This window comes from Phascolarctos cinereus, unplaced genomic scaffold, assembly GCF_003287225.1.
Source record: "Phascolarctos cinereus isolate Bilbo 61053 unplaced genomic scaffold, phaCin_HiC Scaffold_4;HRSCAF=312, whole genome shotgun sequence".
NCBI classification, from domain to species: domain Eukaryota; kingdom Metazoa; phylum Chordata; class Mammalia; order Diprotodontia; family Phascolarctidae; genus Phascolarctos; species Phascolarctos cinereus.
Window position 1 is genome coordinate 58,131,229 of NW_027555847.1, and position 27,753 is coordinate 58,158,981.

The 27,753-nt window shown below is 43.5% G+C and overlaps 1 protein-coding gene across 5 annotated transcripts in view; it reads right to left on the minus strand.

The window, feature by feature from the left end:
* The window catches only part of SLC6A6 (solute carrier family 6 member 6), a 135,296-nt gene that overhangs the window by 51,466 nt on the left and 56,077 nt on the right, over nucleotides 1–27,753 (minus strand). For all 5 annotated transcript variants that reach the window (XM_020981135.2, XM_020981136.2, XM_020981132.2 and 2 more), the window contains 3 exons: nucleotides 16,939–17,178; nucleotides 15,398–15,532; nucleotides 6,044–6,275 (listed from right to left, as the gene is read on the minus strand). In XM_020981135.2, the coding sequence (XP_020836794.1) occupies nucleotides 6,044–6,275; nucleotides 15,398–15,532; nucleotides 16,939–17,167 (596 nt within the window). In that variant the 5' untranslated portion in view covers nucleotides 17,168–17,178. The remainder of the gene's footprint in view (nucleotides 1–6,043; nucleotides 6,276–15,397; nucleotides 15,533–16,938; nucleotides 17,179–27,753) is intronic.

Here is a 27,753-nt window from a genome sequence, read left to right on the forward strand (position 1 = left end):
AGTGCCTTCTATGTGCCAGGTTGCCAAGAAGACCCCAAGGTCCATAGAGGGTTGGACATGAATGACTAAATGATTGAACAATGACAACAATGAGCCAGGCACTGTTTATGTTTTGTGTTATGTACTATGTGTTGTGATGTGATGTCAAGCTGACTTCCAAGCCAGGTTGTGTCTTTTGACAGGTACTGGCCTTGTGACCCTGGGCAAGGTGCTGGGAGTACACTGATGAAGGGTGTTTCCTCACCTGGAAATTCCCTAGACCAGTGAGTCACATATTCAATCACTGTCTCTCTAGGTCACGTCACTGGAATTTCACAATATACTTTCCTCATAACCACCCTTGGGAGCTCAGTTGGGTCAATATTTTTGACCCCACAGAGGCAATGAAGGCCCCAGAAATGGAAGGAACTTGCTTATGGTTAGACAACCAGAAAGAGTAAGGGATGAAACCAGGTCTCCCAACCCTCAAGCCCAGGGCTCCTCTCAGCTAACGTCAGACAGGCCCTCAGGCTTGGCTTGAGTCAGGTTGACTTGGGTTCCCAGGCTGGCAGGGGCTGTGAGTAAGTGGAGTGCATGCCAGGCCGGGGGGCCCAGCAGCCCTGATCCTATAATAGCAGGAGGCTCCTGGATGTAAACACGGAAAAGCAGGGTTGAGTAACTAACACACAGTGTCCCTTTTCAGTGGATCATGCGAGAAAGAGAAGCCTTCCTCCCTCCTTCCTGAAGACAGAGATGTGTGCAGTGCTGGCCACCCAGGGAGGCCCACAAGAGAACACCAGTACAGCCTCCCATGGAGGCCAGCCACCATCAGAAACAGTGTTCTAAACTGCCCGCTTGTCTTTAAAGACAGCTTGCCCCCATCAGAAAATGAATGAGAGGGTTCTAATGAGTGTCTGACAAGCATTCTTGAGTATGTTCAAAGAAGGCTTGCTGAAAGCTTGGTCCAAAGTACCCAGGAGGGCCCTAACTTGGCCCCTAACTCAGTTTCTTGCTCCACGAGGATGCTCAGAGATTTCTTTCCTGAGCACATGTCTATCAAATGAGACACCAGATCCAGGCTGTCTGATCCCCTCTGCTGGCTGCTCGCTCCCTGATGCTCAGCTGTTGGCATCACAGTTAAAAGTTCTACTGCCATCAACAGGAAGCTTCACAGGGCCCCGAGTTTCCGAGCACCGTCTCCTGAAGGCGTGCTTCTAGAAGCTTGAACGTGCTCCAATGCACAGAGGTGGATGGTTGTAGCCTGAACCTTTGCTGATCTTTAACAAGCATCTCTGGAACTTTGACACTCTCCAACTTCATCACTTCTAAGGCAGAGGAGGTGAGGGCAAAAATGAACAAAGCCCACTCTTTGAGCATTATGTCCACAAGTGTCACCAGAGCACCAGATAAGTGAGGATGGAAACAGTGCAGGGACCCCAACGGTATCTACCAATCTCTATGTGAATACTTACAAAAGCAAACACAACTTTCCTAGGCTACATGAGTCTCTCGATAATTACTGTTTTTCAACTCCACATAATGCTATTGTTGTTTACAAAATATGGAGCCATTTAATTACAGTATTGAATTCATAGAAGCTTTCTGTTATATATTTTTTCTCAATCAAACAATACTATAATAATAAACACTATAAGGTGAATTCTGTGAACCTTTTTTTAAATTTATTGAGTTGTTTCAGTTATGTCTGACTGTTTGTGACTCCATTTGGGGTTTTCTCAACAAAGATACTGGAGTGGTTTTGCATTCCTTCTCCAGCTTATTTTTACAGATGAGGAACTGAGGCAAACAGGGCTAAGTGACTTGCCCAAAGACATACAGCTGTCTGAGGCCACATTTAAACTCAGGTCCTCCTGACTTCAGGGCTGCTACTCTATCCACTGAACCACCTAACTGCCTATTTTTTTTTATGTCATCACAAAAGAAAGTTGGGAACCAACAATGTAGAAGGAAAAATAATGTTAGGGTCAGAGGGCCTGGGTTCAGTTCCTGGCTATGTGACTTCAATTAAGTAGCTTACCATTCACAGATTCTGTAATCTGGGGAGATTCTCCTAGATGATTTCTCCTAGGTATACACTCCTATCAGTCATCAGATGATAAGAGAAAGCCTGGCCAAGGCCAAGGCCAAAGCAAAGACCAAAACTTAAATCTTTTCCTCAGTCCTTATCTTTGACAGCATTAGGTGTCATCCAATGATGCATTCAATGAAGGATGTTGCAGGGTCAATTCCAACTGTGAGGGAGGTTGGGCTTAATGACCTCTGAGGTTCTTTCTAAGGTCCCCCCAAAATTCTATGAAGAAAAGCCTGGACAGCAGCAATCCTTGGGCTGAGTCGACTGGAAAGCTAAGACTGCAAAGACCTCCTTGAGGTTTGAGTTTGCCAAATCATACCAGTCATGTTTTTCTTTTCTGCTCCACTGTCTCCTCCATAGATAGCTGACCGGGTAAAAGGTGGGAAGAAAGCAGGACAACTCTATAACTTGTCTCTTCTAAACTTTTTTGAACTTGACAAGGAAGCAAGATTAGGAGATTAGGAAGAAGAGATTGTCTTATTTCTGCAGTGTTAACAAATATAAATCCAGTAAGACAAGATGCCCACAAAGGATGAGTACTAGGAAGAAAATGGCAATGAGGGAAGGACTTAGGTTCCAGCTCTGTCCCCATGGTGGGTGATACTTCTGATCTACCCAGTGTGATCCTAAATTGGGGCTCCTAGGATTGTGAGGCATTCAGTAGCAGAAGCAAGGACAGGAGCAGCTGACTGTAGAGGAAGACTTGGCCATGACCTTGGGGACCCTCTCCAGTGACTTTCACCAACACTCCTTGGGTGAAACACATTTCAGAGTGTGGGAAGGCTGGCCCACAATTCATGCCAGGAAGGTTCAAGGGATAAAGATCTCAGGCCTAAATTTATGGCATGCAATATTAGCCTGCTGGATTGTTTTGGTTGGCCTTTTAAAACTGCAGAGGAATCAAGGGAGTTTTCCAATAAATTATTTCAGCTGCTCTCCTGCAAGGCTTGAGAGACTCTGAAATGTTCCCAGTAATCACGAGGGAAGGGCTCATTCTCCAGCGTCTGTAAGGGGTAGGCAGTGGATGGGTTAGGGTGAGGGTGGAAGCGAATCTCAAGGATCAGGAAAAGGCTTCCCTTATTTCTGGAAACTCCAGGAGATGGGTGGAGTGGGAAGCGTAGCCCCACACACCCTTCCCTTTCTGTCCCTCTGATTCCCCACAAACTGACTCTTCTCGGGGAAAGGGCATATTGGGTGGACAATTCCAGTTGCCCATGCCTCAGGGCTCGAGTCCCTGTCTCCCATGAGAGATCCTCTAAATCCCTCATAAAAGCAGTAGGGGGAAGAAATGTGTGACTTGACTTGTTGACTTCTGTAATGACACACTGGAAAATCCAGTGTGGAATTCCATCTCTTTAACACCCTAACCTCCAACTGGGCTCAACTTGCTACTCTTCCTTGAAATGTCCTTGCTATTCCTCTCCACCTGCTAGATGTGGAGCCAGAGCAATTGGGGTCAAATCGTGAATCTACCTCTTACTACCTCTATTGCCTTTGACAAGTCACTCATTCCCTCTTGGCCTTTACTCACCTAAGGAGTAAAAAGGAGGACTTCGGACTGGGTGGACTCAGCAGTGTCTTCCCAATCTAAATTGGTGATTGGATGGTCTCACGAAATCTCATTCTTTAAGTTCCTCCCAATCCATGGAGTCATCCCTGGCCCTGCCATCCCACGCTGATCTTTTCCCTTTTTGAATACTTAACTCTCACTGTATCTTTGTTTTCTGAAACCATACACTTTCTTGTCCATATCACAGAACTGCACAAGTAGTCAAGTTTTAGTTTATAGTCATCTGTTTCATATACATTAATCTAGCCTATCCAATAAGAATTTAAACTCTCTGAAGGAGGGAGAGACAGTATGGTCTGGGGTGGGGAGAAGCACGGCAATCAAAGACTTGGTTTGAAGATTATTTTCTGGTTATTTATTAAACTCTGGCCAAATCACTTATTCCTTCTGAACCTTGGTTTCCTTCATTAGAACATAGATGGGGAGTAGGGGGCAGGGAGTGCCTTCCTTCCCTAAATCCCTCCTATCCACCCCCCCCCACACACACACAATAGCTGACTCAGGGCTTGGACACTGACATAAGTCAGACTTTTCCAAATGTAACATTTGCATGATTTCTCCTGCATGGACACCATTCTTTGTCCAGCCCTTGGCTTATATTTATATATACAATTCAGAGGGCACTCAAGCTGTCTCAAGTAGTTGCCTTGGAATTCAAGTGGGGATTAAGTGGCCCAACTGGGTGAGAATTGAGCACTGGGGTTATTACTAATTGGCCAAATGAATACAGCAAGGAAGGGGAGGAGGAGGGTAGTTTCTGAACCTACTATGTCCATCTGGATCTTATACAAGGTTTGGAGGATGTTTCCCAAGACAGTTGAGTATCTCATGCTTTCCTTTTTAAGAGTAGGAGAGAAAGGACCTTCAGTGGGAACCCTGAAAGGCAAGGCTCACAACAGTGAATAAGTTGAGCTTATCTGTGACTATAAGGAATAAAGGAGCTCCACAGTGACTCTCAGCCCAATTATTCCAGCCTCATTCCTACCAAACTAGATCAGAGTTGAATCCAAGTGGCCAAAAGAAGCTTAACTGGGTCAATGGCTTTATTCATCTTTGGAAGGGAGAGGCCAGGGGGAGAGAAAAGGGATCACGCTGCCGAGAGCTAAGATGCTCTAAAGTCAAACAATAAATGAGAAGAAAGCCTAGGATCTGGTTTAAGCCACCAAACAGGTAATTGGGTTTGAAATAATGAGTTGACTGTAGCTTAAAACAGATGACCCCTCCCCCCAACTTGAAGACTGTAAGGAAGAAGAAGAAGAAACAAATTAAACAGTGTGTCACGGATAGGTTTTTGGACCAGATTTCTGAGTAAGAACTAAATTCATCTAAGTTTTTGGGTTTCTTCTGTTTTGTTTTAATACACATACAAGAAAAAAAATCACAAAAATCAAAGGTGTCCCATAGTGAAAGACTCTTCCGTTAATGAGTAATCCAGGGCTTCTCTAAGAAAAGTCAGAGGTGCTCATCTCCCCTGCCAAGACTCTGGGAAGGCAGCAGATTTGGGCTAAATTTCTCTGTGCCCCATTCTGATTCCCTGCAAAAAAGCGGGCAACCCAAGAAAACTGCTTCTTGGCTGGACAGTATTGTCTCTAAAGACAAACTCCAGGGACACCCAGCTCATTCTAGACAATAAAATCATCAAGCTACAAAGAGAACTTCGTGTCTCCTAAGCAGGCTTGGCCTAACAAGGACAAACAGGGATACATTTTAACACCTCCTGAACATCTGGTCAGGAAAGACAAAACATACCTGGATAGAGAGGCCTTGACAATTCATCAAAAAATACTTTCATTAGAACAACCCTAAAACATAGGTAGTACAACCTATATCATCCCCATTTTACAGATGAGGACAGTGAAGCTCAGAGAGAGCAAGTTTTTTTTTTTTATTTTTAGGCAATTGGGGTTAAGTGACTTGCCCAGGGTCACCCAGTGTCAAGTGTTTGGTCTGAATCCAGATTTGAACTCATGTCCTCTTGACTTCAGAGCCAATGCTCTATCCCCTGTACTACCTAGCTGTCCCCAGAGAGATTTAAGTATTGTTGAGGATGACAGCATTATCAAGTAAGGCCCTGAATGGAGGGCATCTAGTTTTACCCACCTTAGGTTCTTCCTCTCCAGGCCCCTTTGAAGAAGTAACTATAGAGACTCTCTAAAGAAACCAGAGACTTTTTTTGGGGCGGGGGGTCCTACCTGCCTTGCTTTGTCCATTTATTCTTTTTGTGTGTGTGTGTGATGGAATTGGAGTTAAGTGACTTTCCCAGGGTCACACAGCTAGCAAGTGTCAAGTGTCTGAGGCCAAACTTGAACTCAGGTCCTCCTGACTCCAGGGCCAATGCTCTATCCACTTTACCACCTGGCTACCCTTTGTCTATTCATTCTTAAGACCCTAATGATTCTTACTCCCAATATTCGATGACAGGTGAGGTGTAGTTTGTGAAATTGAAGGCCATTAACGTCCTGTTCTGTCTCAGGTAGTCTTCCAAGCAATTCGGGGTGTTCCACTTCTGATTGCAGAGGGACCAGGGGAGCTCTTTCTGAAACGAGTCAAACAGGTAGTAGAGAGCCCATGCCAGGATGACGATGTAATACACATTCAGGAGGGACACAATCACAATGGAGGCATAACCGATGCCTAGATAAGAGAGAGAGAGAGACAAGAAAAACAATCAGTAACTGTGGCATCTGATCACCTCCAGGACCTGTTTGGCTTTCAAAGCCCTTCATTACCTGGCCCTTTCCTACCTTCCTAAGCCTTCTTCTGGCCCTATCCAGTCCCCCTTGCCCCTGCCAGTCAATGCAAGCAAAGGGGATAGACTAGATGGTCTCTAGACCCCCACCAGCTCTAAATTCTAGGATCCCAATGCTCGTGGCAGGGTTAGCCTTTCCGAAGGAGCCCTGTGTTCTAATAACTCCGACCTGACACAGTGGAAAGAATACTGCTAGCCCACCAATAAAAAGGGGGTTCAAATCCCATCCCCTACAACTACTGCCCAGATGACCATAGGTAAGTCACTTGTCTTCCCAGATCCTCATTTTCCTCATCTGTAACACAAGTGGATCATACTAAATGCCATTGAAATCTCCCCCAACCTTGTGCTGTTCCTTATACATGTGCCCTTCACTGAGGAGGAGGAATTAGTCCTGGTGACAGTTATCTCTTGGATATGGTTTAAGAGCTCTCTCTGTCCCAAAACATCTCCTTCACCAACCTACCAATGTATCTTTAAAAAAAAAAAAGAAAAGAAAAATCTCACTCTGAGAGTCTTCTGGGGAAATGGACATTTATGACCAATTCGCCAACACTTATTGCTGTCTTGAAGACAGCCTTTGGCAGGGGAAGAGGGGGTGAAGGAGGCAGGATGAAAATAAGAATTAATTCACCTTCACATGGAACATTTTTTTAAGTGCCTTCCTATCAACAGTCCTACGGGATAAGTCAGTGTAGCACTATTATGCCCATTTTACAGATATAGAAACTGAGGCTCAGAAAGGGGAAGCAGATGCATAGATTTAGATTTCACACATAAGTAAATTTGAGGTACAACAAGGTTTACTAACCAAAGGTCATGCTGAGCCCCGATTTGAATCCAAGTCATGTACCCCCACATCAAGGACCCTTTCTAGTACCATGACTTGCCCAGGGTCACATAGCTCTTCGGTGCCAGAGCTGGGATACAAATCCAGTGTCCCTCATTCTCATATCTAGCGTCCTTTCTACCATGCCAAGTTGCTTCTCAAGTGGAGCAAGGAACTTAATCCTTGGCTTTAAGAGGTCCACTTGAAAGCAAGGGAATTTTTCTTAAAGGGATCTCAGAAAAGTAGGCCTACAGCACACTTAACATGGTTAGTATTCTGAATAACATTTGCCTTCTCTAAAGCTAGAAGACCAAAAATGTCCTATTGTTTTTTCCCTGAAGTTCAGGGTCAGGGACAGATATGTTCTGTCTTTTGTAATTTAAAATGGCAAAGAAGGAGGGAGTGAAATATAGCCCTTGATAGCTCAATCTGGTGCAAAAAGTACTCTGTACCTAATACAAAAATGGAGGTTCCCAGTCTCTAATTCTGCAGTCTGTGTAAGGAGAGGATTTCAAGTGGCTGTTCCCTCTTCAGGCTATTGCTAAACTAGGGCAGGCATTCACTTAAGGGCACATGGCGTGCAGGACTTGGCCTGGTTACCTGAGGCCCAAAATACAGTGATTCCATTATAGAATACTATGAGCAGAATCCAGGAATCACAGAATTTGGGGATCAGGGAATCTACTGAATTTCATAACTGAAGAAGTTGAGAATCATGGGATCATAGAATCTGATTATGAGCATTTTAGGATGGTCGACCCTTAAGAGTTGGAAAGAAGCTTGAGAGGCCACATAAGACAACTTTCCATCAAGGGGAGAAATGTCCACCATGGAGTGGGGTATGGATGGGGGTGGAGGCAGTCAACCAGCATCTATTGGAACACTGCCGGTGAAAAAGAATTCAAGGTGGGATCAGGATGTAAAATGAAAAAGTTTCCTCCCTCTCTGCCCTTGCTGTGGGGTCTTTCTGCCTAGAATAGCTTCCCCCAACCTCATTCCCAAGGCTAACACATTCTTTAAGACCCCATTCATGGAAAAAGCATGTAACATGGTGTGAAGACCTGGATTCAAAATCCAGAGCTTTGCCAGGTAATCTGTGCAACCTTAGGCTCGCTGGACCCCAGTTTCCTCATCTGGAAAATGAAGGGCTTGGATTAGATGGTCTCTAAGTTCTATGCAAGCTTTAAATCTCTGACCTTAATAGCGTAATTCTTAGAATTCATGGGAAAGAGCCACTCACACCTTAACGTGACTTTTGGGCCAGGTGAAATGAATTCCTACTAGCTGCAATGAGGAAGGCAGCAGGACAGTACATATGAAATGACACTGGGACCCTGGTCCTATTAACACATGCTACCCACACCCATATCTCTTTATCTACTAGCAGGCCCTGAGACTCTGTGAGAGAGAGATAAAACATAAGCTTCCTGAGGGAAGAGATGGTTTTATTTTGCGCTTTGTGCCCCTAGAGACTGGACCATGGTAAGCACTTAATAAATGCTTACTTATGGATTGATTGGCCTTGGAGTTCAGTGGACAGAGTGCCAGACCTGGAGTCAGGAAGAGCTGGGTTCGAATACTACCCTGCAGATAATTACTTGCTAGGCACATAATGTATTTAATCCCTTTAAGCCGCAAGTTTCATCATCTGTAAATTGAGATAATAATAGCACATATTTCATGGGGTTGGTATAAGGATCAAATGGGGCAATATATGTTCATTCATGTCAGATCCTCCCTGACCCCTTCTGGGGTTTTCTTGGCAAAGATACTGGAGTGGTTTACCATTTCTTTCTCTGGCTCATTCTACAAATGTGGAAACTGAGGCAAACAGAGTTGAGTGACTTGCCCAGAGTCCCAAGGCTAGCAAGTATTTGAGGCTGGATTTGAACTCAGGTCCTCCTGACTTCAGGCCTAGTGCTCTATCCACTGTGCCACCTTTACATACTTTAAAGTCATCTGGAAACTTGAACTGTTTTTAGTAGGATTATTTCCTTCTCTTAGAATGTGTTCTCCTGGAACATCATCCCAAGTACTGCTTTTAATCTGAGGCGTCCGGGATTTAGATGCTGCTGCTTGAACACCTTAAGGTAACCACAGCCCCTAGCCTTTCAAAGGCACATGTTTCAGTTGAACTCAAGAGCAAAAATGCCCTGTAAAGCAGGAGCCATTATTTCAGTCGTGTGTGTGTGTGTGTGTGTGTGTGTGTGTGTGTGTGTGTGTGGTGGGTGGGTGTGTGTCTGTGTCTGTGTCTGTGTATGTGGTGGTGGTGGTGGGGTCTCTGCTTTACCAGGTGCTGCTGGGCCAGTAGAGAAGGGTGATAAGTCAGGAGCATGAAATGGGGGGAAGAGTTCTGGGTTGGGCATCAAAAAGCCCAAGGTTCTCAAAACAGGCTTCTGCCAACTGCGTGTGGGCAAGTAAAATCCCTTCTCTGAGACTCAGTTTCCTGCTCTGCAAAATGAGGGGTTTGGACTAGCTGATTTCCCTGGCTCCTCCCAGCTCTCAGCTCCAAGAGTTAATAACCATCCCTAGCTGGCATATGAGTAAATGGTGACTTTTCATTTTCATTGCTTCCCTAAAACATTCCAGCTGATGTAGGTCAGCAAAATGCCCGTTTGCAAGGTCAAATGTTTTGGAGCTCCATGGGATTATGGGAGGACTGCTTCCAAAAATCAATAGCTGTGTGTCTAAATATTCACACACACACATTCCTAACTGCCAGCTGGAATGCATGAGGAGAGTGTGCTATCAAGGATGGTGGGCTAAGTTGGCGGGGGAGGGCCTGGGAGAACTTTCCCCATTTCCCCTCTCTGGCACTCATTAGAGTTGGGAGACCCTGAACAAGTCTCAACTTTCCTAAATCTCAACTTCCTCATCTTTAGCCCAGAGCTGAGACAGGGATTGTAAGAAACAAATAAAATGACGTACATGAAGCATTTTCCAAACTTTACACCTGTCCAAGACAGGTAATGTTGACTTAGGTGGTGGATGAAAAGTCCTATTTGATTAAATTCCCAACTGTGGTGAGATTACCATTACCAGCAACAAAAAGGACTAAGTTATGAGGAGAATCAGATTATGGTAACCCAGAATTTTCCCAAATAATGTCTCACATTTCTCTTTCAAATCTTAAAGTGGCCACCCAATAAGAAGTCTTGGGTGAGTCCCTTTAATTTCCCTACATGCAAAATAAGGGCCTTGATCTAAATAATCTCTTAAATTTCTTCTTCATTTAATATCCTAGAACTCAGAACTAGAGGAGATCTTTAAGAAACTGACTAGTTCCTCATTTTATAGAAAATGAAAATGAGCTTCACAGAGGAAGGTGACTTAGTCAAGATCATACAGGCAGTCGGTAGCAAAGCTGGGATTCACATGCAGGACACTTGTCCTCAAATTCAGGGCTCTTGTCATTATACCAACTTTGCTTCCTAGTATGAATTCACTGTATTCTGAAACTCTGAAATTCACTTAGTGCTTTGAGTAATTTGATAACACACACACAATAGGTAACTCCAAAAATGAACATATCTAAATTATATTTCTTGAGCTCGGCCAAGTAATTGTGTTTTTATTTCCTCTGTTGTTCTTAAAGCTAACTATAGATCTTTTTAAAAAAAAAACATTTTAAACACCCACTTGTTATCCCAAAAGACAATAGAGAGGCTAATAGCTGTCTGCTGGCTTAAAAAAAAAAAAGGACTGGATGTCAATAAAAGGGTAATCCATGAATCTGTTGATTTTTTGATGGACTTTAGCACAAGAAGGCAATGTAGTGCTCAGGTAAGGGCCTGGAAGTCAGGACACAGCTGGCCTTGAGGAGAACCCCATGTGACCAGGGGCAAATACCTTTCCCCCTCTGTGCCTGTGACCTCCTCCCTTGGTATAACAATACAGGGATTGGTAAAGCTGACTTCTAAGGTCCCTTCCACATGTGACACCCTTCAAAGGGATATATGTCCACACTGCAACCCGTCTCCTCCTATGAAATGACGTTAATAAACTATATACGCACACAGTTGTCTTCTAAGGTCAGTAGGTAAAGGAACTAAGTATGGCCACCTAGTCCTTTAAAAAATGAAGAATGGCATCTAAACACTAAAGCCTTCCATTTCCTCAGTCAGTAGCTGCCTTTCCAATCTTGTCTCCCCAAAGTCAACAGAAGCACCCAACACTCTGAACAAAGAGCACTGACTTGCTAAGCCAGTACAGCTTCCACTTGCCGTCTTGTACCCTTCTTCATGCTGTTCCCTCTCTAGCTGTTGAAATCCCACCCATTCTTAAAGGCTCCACTCCAGTCCCACCTCCTCCAAGAAGCCTTCTGGGATTACCTCCAGGCTACTTCCAGCCCTCTGTCCTCCCTTGTATTCTCCAAACACTTTTTACATACACAGCTGCTTCAGTATGTTTCACATCTTCCCTAGTGTCAGAGTTCATTGTAAATAGAAATGATCACTTGTATATAGATATAGAAGACTTCATGGTTTCATAGGATTTTGATATTGAATGTACCTCAACCCCCACCCCTCACCCTTTCTTTCATGGATAAGGGAACTTATCAGAGAGGGTCAGAGAGGTTTGCACAAAGTCACACAGCTTGGGAGGTGTGGGAGCTGAGAGGTGAACCCGGGTTCTACGACTACAAGACCTGTGCCTTTCCTAGCCTACAAAATTGTGTTGCCTGTTTACGTGTCCCAATCCCTCGAAGACGAGGACTGGATTCCTATTCATCTCGCCTCTTGAGAGTTTCCCAACCTTAGGGATTTTAGTCATACCAAAAGGCAGAACCAAGAGAGATGATCACCTCGCTCTGTTCCATCCGTGGAATGTGTTTTATAGGGTGACTTTAGCTTTTTAATAGGATGAGACAGTTGAAAGGAAAAGTCTGTGGTGGCCCACCACCCAGGAAGAGGCCATGAGTTAGAGGGAGAGAGGTCACTGTCCATGCTGTCCTTCCTAATTCCTGCTTCCTGGCATGGGGTGCACTAATGCCAAGTCTTTGCTCCCCTTTCCCCCACCCCCTTCTTGGTGCCTCCAACTCCCCGTCACTGAACAAGCTGCAATTTATCTCTAAAATGACTTCATTGTTTACAGTGGTTTTGTGAACTGAGAATTGTTGTCTTCAGACACCGAGTTTATGGCAGCATCAGCCACTTATGCAGCCATAAAGCCAGCCTCATCTTCCACGTGGGTGGTTTGCTCAGGCATCACCTACACAAGGTAATTAAATCAAACAGTTTCAACCAAAACGGATTGCAGAATCACAGATTTGGAATGGGGAGGAAACCTGATGAGATCATGGGATCATAGGTTTAGAACTTAGAGTTCAGTTTCAAACTCCATTTTACAGATGGGAAAACTGAGGTCCAGAGAGGTGAGCTGACTTGCCCAGCTAGGGTCATACAAAGACCAAATAGCAAGAGCTGAGGCTGGGGGATTAGGTCATCCTCTGTGTTCAAATCAGCTCTCTTCCAACTGTACCCATTCGCTTCTTCATCAGTGGGTTACTAGAGACAGACACTGCTTTTCTCATGATGAAGAGTCTGTCTGTTCTTTGTAGCCTTTTCCCTAATAGATTTCTGCACAATTGAATTGTCCGAACAACTGATCTCACTCAGGAGTTAAGGGCCAAAAATACAGAATCACGTTTCTATTTTGAGTTGGGGTGGGGGGGTGGGAAGAAGAGGGTTTGGTGAGGGGGAATCAGGTCACAAAACCACAATAAAATCTTCTCCTAGGCCTGACAATCACTCTCCTACCTAAGAAGACACAACACAATGCCATTGCTAATAGACTATACTCCCTCAACCGGATATTCAGGAGAGGACATTCATGTAGCCCTTTGCAGTCTGGCAAAGCTGATGGACCCTTCTTTTAATGATGTTTTAAAATGCATAAAATAAAATATTTAGTATTGCAATGGAAACCAGTTATATTGGGGGAAAAAAAGCTGTCAAAATATGTATTTTTTAAAAGTTCAAAGATCTCAGAGTATCCTCAAATTGTTCAAGATGCTCCCATAATCACAACAGCTGACATTTATATAGCACGTTAAAGTTAGCAACATCGCCTTTGAGGCCCGACAGCAACCCTGGGAGTGAAGGTTTTAACAGTCCCATTTTAACAGTGAGAAAACTGAGGCTCCAGGAGGGGTGACTTGCCTGTGGTCACACTGCTAGTAAGTGTCCAATGCTGGATTTGAATCTGGGCCTGCTTGGCCCCAGATACAGTCTATAACATCCCCTGTTTTCTCTTGATTCTCAGTTGCTAATGAGGCATCCGGCTCTGGGAATGTGGTAGGTGTAAGACCCGAATTCCACTCAACCTGAGCTTGTCTAGAACTAAGTGCTTTCTCAAGCTCTGCTGTTCACATGGCCTCCTTTCTACTGGCCTCATCCTTCCTTGCCTCATGTCAAAGGAGCTGCTATAAGGAGTGAGTGACCCTTAGTCAGTCCAGATCTCAGAGATCCACACATCCATATAGACCTTTGTATATTTCAAAGGGCTTTCTCATCTATTTTCATGTTTCATTCTCAGAATGTGAAACACATCCCATCTCATGCTTCCCCTATTTTGAGGAGCCAGGGTGGGAATTGCTATGAAAGGGAACATGACTGTTGGTGGAGTTGTGAACTGATCCAATCATTCTGGAAAATAATTTGGATCTATACCCAAAGGGCTATAAAACTGTGCGTACTCTTTGACTCAGGAAAACCACTACTAGGTCTGGGTATCCCAAAGAGATATAAAAATAGGGAAAAGGACCTATTTGTACAAAAATATTTAGAATTGTTCTTTTTGTGGTGGCAAAGAAATCGAAGGGATGCCCATCGATTGGGAATGGTTGAACAAATTGTGATATATGATTGTAATGGAATACTACTGTGCTATAAGAAACAATGAGCAGGATACTTTCAGAAAAAAATTGGAAAGACTGACATGAATTGATGCAAAGTGAAGTGAGTAGAACCAAGAGAACACTGTACACAGAAACAACAATACTGTATGATGATCAACTGTGAATGACTTAGCTATTCTTAGCACTATAATAATCCAAGACAATTCCAAAGGACTCATGATCAAAAATGCTATCTACCTGCAGAGAAAGAACTGATGGCGTTTGAATGAAATGGAAACATATTATTTTCTACTTTTTTTCATCAGGTTTTTTTTTTTGGTCTGTGTTTTCTTTCACAACATGACCAATGTGGAGATGTTTTGCATGATTGCATATGTATAGCCTATATCAAATTGCTTACCATCTCAGGGAGGGAAGATGGGAAAGGGAGAGAGGAAAGGAGAGAATTTGGAAAACAAAATTTTAAAAGATGCATGTTAAAAATTGTTTTCATATGTAATTGGGGGGAAAGGTATTATTAAATGAATGAATAAACGAATGAATGAAAAGGAGCATGGTGCTATGAAAATAATGCTAGATTTTGGAGCTAGGGGATCTGGATTCAAATCTCATCTCTACCACTTACTATCTGTTTGACCTTGGGCAAGTAAGTCATTTAGCCTCTCTAGGCTTCAATTGCCTCCTTCTTAAAATGACACATAGTACACTGAACACATAGGATCACAGATTGAGATCTAGAAGACCCTTTGATGTCTTCAAGTCTGACTCCCTCATTTTACAGATGAGGAAACGGAAGCACAAAGAGGTAAGTGTTTGAGGTCTTTCTGACTCTAAAGTCCAAGGCTTAATCTATTATCCCCCTCTGCCTGCCCTTTCAATGACCTCCAGAGTCCTTTCCAACTCTTAAAATAATGATCCTGTGATCCAAGTCTTAGGCATAATGAGAGACGTATCACAGGGCCCAGACTCCGATCCCAAATCACCAGCCCCAAAATGAGAGTATACTGCCTTACCAAGCACCATCCTAAGTCACAGATCCAACAAGATATGGCTCTGTGAAACAGAATGGAACCAAGAGTAGGGAAGCCTGGGTTCTAATTTCTAGCAGTGGAGCTTCCTGGTGGAGTAAAGGAATATATCCCTTCCTCTTTTGGTGCCTCGAATTCCTCATCCGTCAATGAAGGAGTTGAGTGAGATGGCCCCTAAAATTCCCTTATATTCTATGCTCCTCTCAGACCTCTTGATGCAATCAGGGAAAAATGACTTTCCTATGGTACACAGTGGTGTACTTTAGACTCTGCTAAAACCAGAATACTTACCACTAAAAAGAGGGCAGATCTTTTCCCAGCAAGTAATCCCACCTTCAGAGGTATACTGGCCTATAACAACCTCCAGGAAAAACACAGGTAAGCCGCCGCCAAACAAGAAAATGAAGTAAGGTACAAGAAATGCACCTGTGGAGAGAACACAAAGAGACAGAGGTCCCCTATCAGTGGGTCACAGGGATTTGGGAAGTTGGCTCAAGCATGCCTGGGGTTCCTAATCAAGGAAAGACCATCTCACCATGGAGGGGGATGGGGGCAGACATTCCAAGTTTATGAAGGTCTGTGAAGGGTAGCAAATGGGCAGAGCTGCTGGACATCTACCCAGGCCCGCAATGAAGGACTGTGTAAGGCTCTCTTCCTAAGGCAACCCTCTGCAAAGTTCAAAGATGTCCCCAAGATGGGAGTTTTCTGCTTTCTTCTCTATGTAGTCCCTTGGACACATAAAAGCTCATTTCTTAATAAATAATGACCACTAATTTCCCAAGGGTACATCCTAGCTTGTACGTCCATAGCATTTGGAGGTTGATAAAGCACTTGTCTCCCAACAGCTAACAGTAAGTTAGGTAAGATAATAATTGCAAAGCACTTAGCACAGTGCTGGGCACATAGTAAGCACTATACAAAATGTTAGCTGTTATATAACTATTATCCTCATTTTACCAATACTGAAAGTGATACTGCCAACCCCAAACACTACTGAACAAATGCCCAAATGGGCTGCTAAGGGTGCGGCACACAAACCAACTGGAAGGCAACCCAGAAAGGTGCCCACTGCCCCTGAGTCTCTTCCTAGCAGGCCTGTCCCTCAATTCCAAACTCTAACCATTAGAGATGCATTCTTTCAAGTTTTAACAAACTCCTCTTGTAAAATGCCAATAACTCTGAAAGGAATAACACATAGAGCTGGCGATTAATCATTTGTATTTTATTTTGAATTAATTTATCCTACCTTTTCTTTTTTAAGAGTGAGCTCAGATCTCTAATGGGAATACACATTTTGAAGAAGAATGGGATAAAATTTGGAACACTGAGTAGTTCCTTTATAGAAATAACATATATGACAGGATCATCCAACTTTCAGATAACACAAAGGTGGGAAGAATACATAATGCAATGGATGGCAAGATCCAAAAATATCCTGGCAAATTAGGATGTTGATTGAAATTGAATGAAATTTAACATTGACAAACATAAAGTTTTCTACTTGGGCTCAAGAAATCAACTTCCTAAGTATCAGATGGGAAAGGTTTAGCCTCATCAACATTGGTTTGTTAAACTACAATTTGGGGGGTTTAGGGGACTGCAAGTTTAGAGAGTCAACAATGGGATAAGACCATCAATAAAGCTGATGAAATTCATTGACAGGTCAAATGAATATTGTGTTTGAATCTAGGCACATATTTTATTTAGGAAGGCCAGCGGCTAGAAAAAGGAAGGTGAAGAGGAAACAGATGGAGAAGGGCCTAGTTTCACACCAATATAATTTATTTCTCTATTCCCCTTACTAAGGGATTCCTATGGTACAAAATACTCACCTCCGCCATTTTTATAGCAGAGATACGGGAAACGCCAGACGTTACCTAACCCGATAAAACCGCCTGCCACGGACAGCAGAAAATCAACCTTGCTTGACCACTTCTCCCTCTGTGGTTGCTTCCCTTCGGCCTCATCTTCAGGCCGGGTTCCTGGACTCTTGCCAGGGGAAGGCTTCAAGATGTCTTTGTGAAAATCTTTCAAACACTGAAGTTTTTCCTTGGTTGCCATTCCTTCGTTTTCTAGAGGTCAAAAAAAAAAGGAAAAAAGAAGAAAAAGGATATGAATTTAGCCAGGACGTTTGAAGAATATCACAGAACCCTACAGTGATATCTTCCCTCCCTTCCTACAATAGACCTCTACTTACCATATACACATATTCAAACAATTGGGAGTGATAAGGATTTTACAAAGGAATCTTAAGAATATTACAGAATCCCAGAATGTCAGTTTCCCTTCCCTACTTCCCACGTGAACATAAAGGAGGATTTAGCTAGGACATCTCTGGAGTCTTAGAGAATTTCAGAACATCCAGGAAATGCTCTCAAGCTACTTAAAACTGAAGTAGAGACATAATACCATAATGAATGAATGTAGGTATGTAAGTGCCTATGAATACTCATGCGTTTGTGTGCGCAGAAATGTCCATTCAGATACTAGTGCTTCCTCATCCAAGATTACCTATTGTCTGCTTTCTATGAGCCTCATATATGTCTATGTCTGTACAATGTCTCGTCTATTACATCCTTGAGGGCAGGAATTGTTTGTTCTTGTCTTTGTAACCCCAGAGTTTAGTTTCTCCCAAGGGCCAGAGTGCTGGCACTGGACAGCTTTCTCATCTGCAAGCCCTTTCAGGTGGAGGGAACTGCAGGGACCTAGGAAGGCTTTATAGGAGGTCTGTAACCTGCCCAAAGGCAGGAAGCCCCATGCTTAGAGTTCCTAAGAGTCCTACCAGCTGCCCTCCTTCCCATAAATCCCAGGCAAGGGCATGCCTTCAACCCAGACCTTTGGAATCTCAGACTGCTATTTTTTTTCCCAGATATCACATGGCTTCAAGTCTCAGGGCATCCCTGAACACTGGACTTGACTCATAGATCTGGAATGATAAGGGACCTCCAAGGGCACATCCAGCCTGACCCCTTAATTTTACAGATGAGGAAACTAGAAACCAGGCACTGAACCCACGTGCTGTGACCCCTGAGGCAATACCACCCCCACCAAGGGATAGCAAGATCACTGAGTCTAAGTCCTTCACTATATAGATAAAGAAATGGAGGCCCGGAAAGAAGCAAGAAATAGGAGATGGGTTCACTCAAGTGCTGTAGGAGGTCAGGGGGAGAATGCCTTCATGGAAGACACAGGGCACCAGCAACATCCCACAGATGGGAGTCCGCTGCAGAAAAGAGTGAGCCTCCTGCCAGGAAGAGGAGGCCCACACAGTTCAGGCTAGACACTCCTCCAATCCTCTCCCTTCCTCTTCCTGTAACTCTGTGAATGCTGGGGTTGGGGCTCTAGTGTCCCTGAGAGAAGTGGGAGAGGGGAGAAAAGCATTAATACTATGGCAATGGATTGATAAGGATGGATGCCTCTTGTCTGGAAGGAAAGAACAGCCCCTGGACTTGAGCCAGACCTGAGCCAGATGGGTAAGGGAGATAATATGAAACAACAGAAGAAAAAACAACTGGATTTGAAGTCAGAGGACTCCCGTTCAAATCCCAGGTCATCTGCTTGCTATTTATATGACCCCTTGAGCAAATTATTGAATGTTTCTGGGCCTCAGTTGAACCAGCTGCCTACTGAGGTCCTTTTGAGCTCGAAAACTATGATTGTGGGATGCTCTAAGATTCAGGAGTGGAGAGGAGGAATCATTCCATTCCATTTGGAAGGCCGGGAGTCAAAGGTTCAGGGATCTGGCCTTGGGATTCACTGAATGACTGGTAATGCGAGATCAATCAATATTCTAAAGGTCCGTGCCTCTTCGAGGGCATGGCATAATGGGAGGAGAGTCATTTGGTGGTGACTGGGGCCAAAGCCGGCTGTCTCTAAGGTCTATTCCTGATAATTATCTGCTGTAGCATATAAATTAACCAAGAAATTCAATTAGCTTCCCCCTCCCCTCCCAGCCCCCATAAAATGCTCTTGCATTTTATCACTCTATTTCACTGAGTTTTTCTAATTTGGGAACTTTGGGCAGTTACAGCACAAGACATATAGAAATGGGGCCCTACAGAGTCCCAGCAGAGAAGGCTTCGGGGAAAGACAATAAGAGCCATGTTCTGAAATTAACATTCTCCTCTGCAGACAGGTCTGCATTCAATGGGGTCAGCTCTCAATGGACCAAAGGAGATTTTAGGATCCTGGGCAGCCAGCACACTCTGGGCCATTGTGAAATGTCAGCAACACTGGAGCTATGTTGAAGCCTCTTTGTACAGGGGTCTCTAAAAAGGAAGTGAAGGCCCTCACCAGGGGCAGAAGGGAGTATGCTAACATACAGATATATCTCAGAAAGGGAGCCTCTTGCTTGAGACCTGAGACCCAGAGGCTCTGGTGTTACACTGTTACTACTCTCCTACCCTCCAATTCCCATTGGATCACAGTTTTAGAGGTAGGTGGGTCTTGGAGGTCATCTAATTCGAATCCCACCATTTACAAAAGAGGAAACAGAAACTGAGGCTCAAGATATGTTGATTGTTTTGCCTAAGGTCACACAGGTAATTCTAAACCAGGTCTGTTTCCTCACCATGCCCTCCATGCTGCCTCTCAAGAGTGGTCCTTGAGATCTACCTTCTCCTTCAAAATACGGATTCCATTTAAACGCTAGATTAGAGGAAACCAAAATACTTGCGTGATTTAAAAAAAAATAATCACAGGATTTTAGAGTTAGTCCTTCATCTTATTTCATAGAACAAGAAACTGAGGCTTCCTGAAGGTTATTTTTAAAGTACTGGTGAAGACAAAATTCAAAAGGAATGACTTGCTTGGTCACATAGTGAATGAGTAAAGCAGCGTCACTCCACCTCAGAGTCAGAAGCAATGTAAGAGGTCAACTCATTGGTGCAGTGGATGGAGTACCAGGCCTGGAGTCAGGAAGTCAAATCTGGCCTCAGACACTCAATAGCTATGTGACGCTGGGCAAGTCATTTAACACGTTTGCCTCACTTTCCTCATCTGTAAAATGAGCCGTAGAAGGAACTGGCAAAAACCAGTCCAGCAGCTTTGCCAAGAAAAACCCAAAAAGGGCCACATGACTGAAAATGACTAACCAACAATAAAGTTTAACATACACCTTAATTGAAATTTCTTTTACAACATCCTCAAAAAGTGGACACCGTAGACTTACAGTGATTGATCACCCTCCGTCTGGTAAAGTAGCCCCCTCTATTTTAGAGTAGCTTTAATTATCAATGGAATTTTTTTTTCTTACATGAAGTTAAGAAACTGATTTTCTTTACCATCCACCTATCATTTTGAGTTCAGCCCTGTAAAGCCAAGCAGACTCTTCCATGGGCAGCATTCTCTTGAAATACACCTACTTTGTCCTTTCTAAATTTTCTTTTTCCCGATCTAAATATCTCAGTTCCTCCTAACAACAGTCAAGATTAGACATTGACTCTTCTGACTCCCAACCCAGTGCAGTTTCCCAGACACCATACTGTCTCTTTGGTCCAAGAATGGCGGACTGTCCACAGCTCATTCTCACCTACCACAGGAGGGTCAAAATTCACCCTCCCAAACAAGATACATTTCTGAACCAAGCTCGCGCTGACTTTCACTATAGAAACATGAAACAGAAGCTAAAAGAGAGGGATGAAGGGTGCCTCTACTTGGGGTGATTGGGTGGGGAGAAAGAAGAAAATAGAGGTCATTCAATGAAAAACATCTTTATTATTAAGGACTTGGAGTCCCACATCCTCCAATTATACTCCATTGAGTAATGCCACAATGGTACTTAAGAGATAACAATCAAATGGTCAGAAGGAGATGTTAAAACAATGCTCTGACACCGCCCAGATCAGACCAGAAGAATGATGGGTTATTTTTACAGTATCAATTAGTGCAGGCAGAATCCAAAAGTCAAACTCCCTTGTATCCCCCCCAAGGGGATAAGGGAAAAGAAAAGCCTGGGATTCCAAAGAGAAGTGATTCCAACACGGAGACACACGTCTGCCTTCCAGGAGACAAAGGTTTGGCCCCTCAACTTCAGGAAACCTTGCCTGGGTCTGCTCCACGGCAGATAGCAAAACAATCACAATCCCCATGAACTCAAGAGAGCTTTGAAGGTAAAGGAAGAAGCCAAACTTCCCCACACAGATCTCTGAAACCCCCAAAGGAAGAAGGTGTAAGGGGGAAAATGCAATGCTTTTTTATGTTTTCCCTTCTTTGCTCTCAGAACATGGTCCCTGTTCCCCTGGGATTTTACTATGGGTTCTTTCCTCCCTTCCGACCTCCTCCCCGACTGTTCTCACCGTGGTCTAAGTCTTCTGTCTAAGAGATTTGCTGCCGCTATGACAGAGCTACCACTAGTGATTTCTGCACCTGGGGCCTGGAGCAAGAGTAGAAGAAAGGGGACAATATCAGACTCACTTGGGGTGGGTGGGTGCTGCTAAATGGAGATGATGAAGTAAATGTTACCACCACTGTTAGCTCCCAGGATAGTGCTGGGGCCCAATTCAATCTCACAGGATCCTAAGATTAGGACCCTGGTGATCAAGTCTGTGGGGCAGCTAGGTAGCACGGTAGATGGAGTATCAGGGCTCATCTTCCTGAAATCAAATCTGGCCTCCAACACTTACTAGCTATGTGACCCTGGGCAAGTCACTTAACCCTGTTTGCCTTGGTTTCCTCATCTGTAAAATGAACTGGATAAGGAAATGGCAAACCACTCCAGCATCCTTGCCAAGCAAACCCCAAATGGAGTCAAAGAATTGGACACAACTGAAATGACTGAACAATGATCAAGTTCCTTCCCCTGATTTCATTTCTAATGTAATTTTATCTTATTTTTTTAAAAAACTAACAAACATTCCATTTCTCTCTTCTCTCAATTGAAAAAAAAATTAAATAAGATAACCCCCAAATCCTTGGTACTAAAATGCATAGTCACAAGCAAAATAAATCCCCATATTGGGTGTGTCCAGAAGTGGATGCTACTTCTTCTGTCCTCTGAGCCCATCACCTCTCTCCCAGGAGGTGATCTTCCCCTCATTTTAGAGATGAGAGATTTAAGACCCAGTAAAGGCACTTCTCCAGATTCTCACAGTGAAGAAGATGCTCCTTTGACTCAAACTTCATCGTTCTTCTACTAAATCAAGTTGTCTCCTTTTGTGTTCTTAGCTAATGACAAAGCACAAAGCAACCACCCCCAAGGCTCCCAGGACTTCAGGCCACTTCATCCGTAAAGGTTTGAGATTTTCTGCCCCTCTCTCATCTGAAGATACTCACAAAACCAGCATGCCATATGAGCTTAGGCAAGTTAAATTACCTTACTTCCCCGGGCTTCCATTTTCTTCCCTGTAAAATCAAGCTCTAAAAAATAAATTCAGGCTCATAAACGCCAAAGCTAGACAGTATCTTAAGGGTCATTTAGCCCAGCCATTTCTATGGTCAAAGAGAACAAAGCCCAGAGAGATTTAAGCCATTGGCCTAACTGGGATTAAAATCCAGTGGTTCCCACTCCAAAGCCAACTTCCCCCCCCCCCCCCAGTATACAATACTGCCATTGACATAGCGATGAAAACAAACAGGCATTAGGCGCACAAGCCTTCCCAAGGCTCATGGACCAAGAAAACAGGCTGGTATGCTGGAAAGGAGGCCTGGGTATAGAGCCATCTGGTGAGTCAGTGCTAAAATTCAGTATGCCCACCTACCCCTTAACCCATTGTTCAAACAGGCTGTATTTTTCTAACAATGGGAGGCCGTTAGGTGGTGCAGTGGTTAGAGCACTGGACCTGGGATCAGGAAGCTCCGAGTTCAAAGCCTGCCTCACATACCTACTTACTAGCTGGGGGATGCCTGTGCAAGTCACTTAATCTCTTGCTGTCTCTGCTTCCTCACCTATAAAATGAAGATAATAATAATAGCATCTACTTCACTGAATCATTGTGAGGATAAAATAATATCTGTAAAGCACTTTGTAAATCTTAAAGCTCTATGTAAAAGCTAGTTGTTAATATAATTATTCATGATATCATTATTATTAAGAAAGTGGAGAGACAGCATGGGAGAAAAAAACCTAAAATAAGACACAAGAAAATTGGGTACCTGTTCCAAGTATACCGCTCACCTACTATGTGACTTTGGGTAAGTCCCTTTTTCTCTTTTGGGATCAGTTTCCCCTTCTATAAAGTGAGGGGGATTAACTCAAGGATCTCTAGGGTTAACACTGATTGCATGACTTTACTCTTACTTTTTCCTTGAAAGATTCCCAACTACTTACATTTTAAGGAATGACAGTAGGTGGGTGAAAATTGCCGGCACCTTGAAGAGATGAATCAGAAAAAAAAAATGGCATCTCAATCATCCTATTTTCTAACTCCTCTCCCGTCAACATCAGAAATAGGTCCTTCCGTTACACAATGGTGGGGCCCTATCCTCTTCCTCCTCCTCCTCTTTTTCTTCCTCCTTCTCCTCTTCCATGTAGTCAGAAACAAAAAGTAATTAAAAACCATCTTACTGCAGTTTCCCATAGCTCTCTGCTGCCAATTTACTGATCCCCATAATCCCTGGGAAGAGAATAAAATATGAGAGCTGGAAGGGAATTTTGAGGTCAGCTAGTCTTAGCCTACTCATTCTACAAAAGAAAAAACTGAGGACCTGGGAAGGGATGTGACCTGCCCAAGGTCACATCATGAGTCAGTGACGGTGCCAAATTCCTGACTAATAGTAATTATAGTTTACATATAGATAGCACTCTGCAAACAGTTTACACATCATTACCTTGATCTTCAAAACAACCTTGGGAGGTAAGTGACATTATTATCTTCATTTGACAGGGAAGGAAACTGAGGCAGACAGTGATTGAGTGACTTGCCCAGGATCTAAGGTAGAATTTGATCTTCTGCCTTCCTGACTCAAAGCAGCCTAGCTGCTCTGCCTATTCATTCCCCCATTAAAGCGCCACTGTTCAATAGTTTCAAGAGAGCATTTTCCTCAATGATTGGGGCATTGTCATTTGCCATTGGCTATACACAGAAAGACACAAAGTTAAAGCCATTACAAAAATAACTTGAGTTCCCTCCTTTTTAAAAAATTAAGTCTTCAGCTTTCTGATCTCAAATACTTGCATTTCAGGGCCAAGTGATCATATTATTACTAACAATAATAGCAATCACCCAGCCAACTTTCATTAAATAATCTATCTTGAAGATGAAAATGACTTCTAAAAATCTCTTCTTCAGAGTCCCATGCCCCACCCATGGATAAGGATTTTTATTCTCCTTTGTTGTAAAAAGCTTCCTATCCAAGAGATTTTTCCCCGCTGAGGGGCAGAGGTGGGACAAGAGCCCAGGTCTCTAAGATTTTTTTGTAACTACTACAATTCTCCAATTCACAACTCGATCCTTGGATGCGTCTCTCCCTTCCCTATCATGGCCCACCTGATGAGTCCATCTGCTCACTCCCAACCTTGCCTGCTGGTTCCTTCGACAGTAGCTTACATGGCAGCAGTGTCCCTGGAATCTTGGCGAGGAATGGCTTAGAAACAAGTACCCTTTTACACACATTCTAGAATCATGCCACTTCCCAGCTGTTCTCCAGCTAGAAACTGAGCTATTTTCCTTGGCAGAAATCCCAGAGTTACTTTGCAGTTACTAAAATATATAATTCTTCATTTTTAGAGTCTTCTCTCCATGTATTAGCATTCACAAGAAATTTTCAGAGAACCAGGAAAAATTTCAAAGGAGTAGAGAGGGTAGGGAGAGCAAATCTCCTCACCCACTTAAAATCATAGCATTAGAACCGGGAGGGACCTAGAGCTCATTTTGTCTAACCCTCTCATTTTATAGAAGAGGAAATAACTAGACCCCAGAGGGGCAAAGCAACTTGTTCAAAGTCACCCTACTAGTTAATATGAGATCCAGTTTCCGGATTCCTGGGGCAGTACTGTCTCTCTATACCAAGTTGCCTCTATTAAAAAAAAAAACTGGATCCCTTCTAATCCCTGCCCTAGGCTATAGCAATATTAAAAACTGCTTAATACCACTTGTCCTTTATGATTCAGTTCAGATGTTTTCAGTCATGCCTGACTCTTTGTGACCCCATTTGAGGTTTTCTTTGGCAAAGATACTGGAGTAGTTTGCCATTTCCTTCTCCAGCTCATTTTACACATGCAGAAACTGAGGCAAACAGGGTTAAGTGACTTGCCCAGGGTAACACAGATAGTAAGTGTCTGAGGCAGGATTTGAACTCACAAAGATGAGTCTTCCTGACTCCAGGCCTGGCACTCTTTCCACTATGGTGCCACCTAGCTGTCTTTCACATGGTACCATGTAAATAGTTGGGAATGATCAGATGAATGGTGGCTCGAGTAGACCGCCTAAGTGAAGAATTTAAGCCAAATTTGTAAAGTGAGATGATTGGACTAAGGAATTTATAGGGTTTAGATCTATTCATTCATTCACTCCATTCATTCATTCATTTATTCAACCAACAAATGTTTACTAAGCATCTAAGAGTTATTCTATGATGTACTGCTGCCATTACAAGAGACCATTGAAATGATCTATTCCAATCCCCTTACATGTTGTAGATTTAAAAACAAAATAAAAAAAAAAACAAGGTTCAGAGAAGGGATCTAGATTTAGAGCTGGATGAGATCACTGAGTCCCTATCTTTTACAGATAAAGAAATGTGTACTTTTTGATGAGGAGATTTTGAGTCCAAGTGATCTGCCCAAGGTCACAGAAATTAATTAGTAATTGGCTGAGTGATGACTTGAACTCAGGTTTGTTTTCCCCCAGCATACCACATTGACTTGCCCAAATCCATGGAACTGGGCCTAGAACTCAGGTATATTGACTCCCAACTTACCTTCAATGAGCTGAATATTCCAGGGAAAGAGCTGTAGTGTTTTAGCCCAAAGTTAATGCCTGGGTTATATCTATGCCAACTTGGCAACTCTGTGCTTGTCCTTAATTTCAACCCAGGCCTTGTCTATGAGGCCAAACAAAAAAACCTGGCTTTACTTCCAGAAACACAGGAGTATACCTAAGCTAATGACATAGGCTTTACTGAAAACCCTCACCCACTGAAGTCTCAGCATTTATCACCTATGCAATTAATTCATCACATATGGCCTTGTGACATCTCATAACTTTGGGGTCTTGAACTGTTGTCCACATCTTTAAATGTTTTCTGGGTTGTTGGGTTTTTTGGTTGTTTTTTAAAAACTTTCCACATGTCTCTGTCACCTCTGACCAGCTGCAAGTCTCTAGAGGACTGAGTCTTCTTTGTACATTCCCCTAGCCCCCATGACAGTACTTCACACATAAGTAGGTATTCTGTGAAGGCTTATTGATTTGGTTCAATCACTTTAAATCCCTGTGGCCAGGGATCTTGCTTAGTCCTTCCACTGCGGGGTTGGTTTGGGCTTCTGACTTTGGCAGAGGTGCCCACGGGTGCTTGAAAAGCAGATACAGCAAAATTGTCAGCCCCCTCTTTGCTGCTGTGTGACCTCAAGCAAGCCACCCCTCCACTCTGCAAGCCTGGGGGCTCTCCAAAATGGAGGAAAAATGCCTCCCCTGCTAGCCACTTCACATGTTAGGTGCCTGTGGCTGAATCAAAGAACACTGGCCTGGAATCTTAAGATGTCAGTTCTAATCTTGACTCAGATGGACCAATGAGTGAATGAATGAGCAAATCATTCCCCGCCCCTGCCAGGGAATAGGATCACAGACCCAAGTGCTGGAAGGGACCTTAACAGGCATCTAATATAACTCCTTCACTTTTATATATAGGGAAACTGAGGCCCATGGAGGTTGAGTAACTCATACAAGGTCACACAGATACTATGTATCAGAAGTAGGGCTCCACCCCAACTCCTCGTGGGCCAGGGTTAGCTCTCTATACTGTTGCACGTTTAGTTAAAAAAAAAAAAGCATGACGTAAATCTTAGGTCTTTAACCCTGGGGCAGTGGTTCTTATAGTAATGATACTGTGTCCAGTGAGGGCCTTTCAAACAGTCACATTTGCTTTTGATGGCAGACCTCAGTGGTCACTCAGCTGAGTTCCTCTGGCAAGTAATATTCTATAGCTATAGGGGGAAAATACAGCTAAATCCAATAGAAAATCTGACTATTTTAGAATTTCTTAAACAGAAATACAAAGATCTTTGCTGAACATGAGGACTGTATTCCAGAATCCACTGAAAATAGGAAAATTCACATGTGCTGTACTGTCCTGAGATTAATACTCACCCACACTCTCACCCCCACCTTTCAGCCCCCTCAGCCATTTGGTGTACTCATATTTGCTTTTTTTATAGGTGGCATAAAGGAGGGTGAAGGTTTATATTCATCACAAGAACCTATTGAATGTAAAAGCACCCAGGGAGTGTTTTTACACTGCTTCTCTCTCTCTCTCTCTCTCTCTCTCTCTCTCTCTCTCTCTCTCTCTCTCTCTCTCTCTCTCTCTCTCTCTCTCTCTGTGTCTCTGTCTCTGTCTCTCCTCCCCTCCCCTCTTCTCTCTCTCCTCCCCTCCCCTCTTCTCTGTCTCTCTCTCTGTCTGTCTCTGTCTCTCCTCCCCTCCCCTCCCCTCTTCTCTTCTCTCTCTGTCTGTGTGTCTATGTCTGTCTCTCTCTCTGTCTCCCCTCCCCTCCCCTC